Raw genomic sequence first — 2,940 nt, 5'->3', positions numbered from 1 at the left:
ACGATTTTTATACATTAGCTAGGAATATTCGGTTATAAGTTGAAAATCAGGTGACATATTATCATAGGGTACTGATAGTGTAACTTACTGATGTAATATATTTTTATTTTGTATCATTTTGTATATATTTGACACTTGTATTGTATCTGATGACCTCAGATATTGCTGCAATAAAGATTCTATTCTATTCTATTCTATTATTTTATTTATATCACATTCTTCAAAAACGCCAAGAAAATGCATATATATAATAAAATTCTAATTCAATCAATCGTTGACCAGCCTCATGTAATTGCGTTTAATCTACATGCATGGATCTCTTATAATTAGAGGTGTACGGTACATCATAATCCTAGCTAAATCCCAAAAATGATCAAAAGCTGTTCACAGGTTCTAAGGAGTAAGGACTAGCAACAAGTTTTTTAAGAGTAGGTATTTTGATTGTCACAAAATTAAGACCAAAATCTACGGTTTTCTTAGGAAGTTTTTCGTTTTCTTAGCTCTAGAGAGAATAAGTATCAACCAAAGTGTAGTGTAAATAGTGTAATAGTTGAAAAATCAAAACAATATGGTTGTATGACTAATAATGTTCAAGTTTTATTCACGGGCTCAGCTAATGACTAGATATGGTAATTTGCATTGTGGCTATATTCAGGGGGTTACACAACCCGCTTAATTTTCCAGTTTTTTCATTCCCCACCTTCTTAGAAAGATGAACTCCAGGGGAAAATTTGTCCCAGTTTTTAGTACCCAGGAGTGTATTATTATAGTCTTAATAATCCGCCAAAATATAGTTCAAAATATAATCCTCTTGATATAGTCCTCAAAAACATTTCCCTAAACCACATTCCAAATATTGATGTTCTCTAATAAGAGGGAATAATGAAAAGTGGGATCTTGTAAGCTTATTGAATTCTCAAGAACGTGTTCCCTGCAATTTCACTGTCATTTTGCCAACTTTTCAAACATTTTCAGCAAGAATACAAACATGATAGGCCTACAGTGCATTTTCAAGCAAAATTAACGTTAAAATATAAATGTCGGCAGTGAACGAACATGATAATACAACATTCTCCTAAGATAACAAATAAATTTTCACAATTTTGATGAACATATATTTTTTGCTGAGGGTTATACCCAGATAAGCCAGACTTGTGCGTTCAATCAATCATTTTATTCAATAGAAATGCATTACAAAATTGGTCCCGCAAAACCTAAATAGATTTTACAACAGCATTGTATGATCATTCATTCGTAATGTAAACACTGGAATGTCACTGATTTATTGCAAAATGTCATCAATTTTTTCAACACCAATGTAGTTTTCAGTGTTTCCATTGGTTTTGAAACATGTATGTAATTTTGCAATAAATTGGTGACAATATTACTGACAACATCCCAGTGTTTTTATTATGGATGGACATTACTATATCTTACCAACAACAGTATCTAAAGTCAATTTATTCATGTATCTTCAGGAATGGAGGCAACAAGTTTCCCCTTATTTCATAAAATGCTAACAATAATCACAACAAAATACACTTCTTGAAATTAAAAAATCACCTCCAGATAGAAATAAATGATGAGTTTAATCATAAGAGATGAGCGGAACCAAGTATAGTATATAGTTATATTTTTCAATGCCTATAATAATCTAACCTTGGAGTGGACCCACAGCAAGCTTAGGTGGCTTCTGAACTGATTTTTACCATGGACGAATAATGAATTAATTATGCTCACTTTGTACCTACAGTGGAGAAAGATAGGAGAACAACGTTGCCGAACCTCTGTAATATTAACTGTTCATTTTCGTTTGAAATAATCAATATTTTACTAAACAATTCATTATATTTTCATTTTGAATTCACATAATATAAGATGATATATTTTGCTAATTAATTCTCAATTCTATATTGTTAAAAGACGATCTGGCAACAGGACAAAGTGAGAAAGAGATAGCGCAGATATAAGAGATCAGGTTTGTTGAATGATAGACTAGGATAGCAATATCATTGCCAATCAAACACTGCCATTATAACGTGGACCTCTCTATAGTTTTGGTGGTACTGTAGACTTGTATTTTCATGTGGATGCTTTTTTTACTTGGTAGAGTTGGTGACATAACTTGTGTTTTAATTTGTTGTTGTCGGTTCGCAGATGACGGAATTGCTGATGCAGCAGCATGATGGTGGTGGCGGAGGCGGTCGCCGCGACTTTGTCGGCGTGCGACGTTGTCGCAGTCCGGCGGTGGCGCGCTACTCGGCCTACGAGGAGCGACCGAGTGGCCTGGGGCTGTGCGAACTGAAGCATAGCAAGAGCGACGACCTCGTGCTGCAGAGTGCTCCCTCGCAGCCGCCCGAGATGCATCACGGCATCAGCGATGTCGCCCTACAGATACAGGTCAGTTCAATTCACGCAATACCCATTAGCACATATATTTAAGCCATATATGCCATTAGCTTGGAGTGGTGTGTCTGACTCTGACTATTCATAGAACTGCCACATCATCTACTTTTAACGCGCTAATTAAATCTGTAGCAGAGACAAATAATAGTCTACAATTTGGATACCTACAATGAGTTAACTATAAATGATACAATAGACAAATTCACGTTATCTTTGCCTCTCTCCCCAGTGTGCCTTTAAATTATTGGGGTAGCCTCAGTCCATTTCTTCCATGATTTATTTATCTACAATGCAAATGACACTAATGTAATAACATTGAAAGATAAAATAATAAGATGGTCCTTGTGCTATTTTTCTTCCAAATTTATATAGGTGAAAAAGTCCGAAATGAGGTTATAATTCCTTATCCATTGTCATTCTCTTCATCTCTGGGACAGTCTTTCCTCTTCTCCATCCTATCTCCTCAATCCGATCCTCATTATGAATACCTTGGACGTCCCACTGCTCTCCTTCCTTGCACTCTCACATTCACAT

At 35.3% G+C, this 2,940-nt stretch overlaps 1 protein-coding gene across 1 annotated transcript; it reads left to right on the top strand.

The window, feature by feature from the left end:
• Positions 1–2,137: 2,137 nt before the first annotated feature.
• LOC111059504 lies at positions 2,138–2,400 on the top strand (the record flags this gene model as incomplete). Its single annotated transcript, XM_039419005.1, is given in 1 exon segment — positions 2,138–2,400. A coding segment is annotated over 1 exon segment (243 nt), but the record flags the coding sequence as incomplete, so codon positions are not given.
• Between the last annotated feature and the right edge of the window lie 540 nt (positions 2,401–2,940).

The sequence above is a fragment of the Nilaparvata lugens genome, unplaced genomic scaffold, assembly GCF_014356525.2.
Source record: "Nilaparvata lugens isolate BPH unplaced genomic scaffold, ASM1435652v1 scaffold8100, whole genome shotgun sequence".
NCBI lineage: Eukaryota > Metazoa > Arthropoda > Insecta > Hemiptera > Delphacidae > Nilaparvata > Nilaparvata lugens.
The sequence above is the reverse complement of the archived record's forward strand: the minus strand, read 5'-3'. Positions and strand labels throughout refer to the sequence as shown.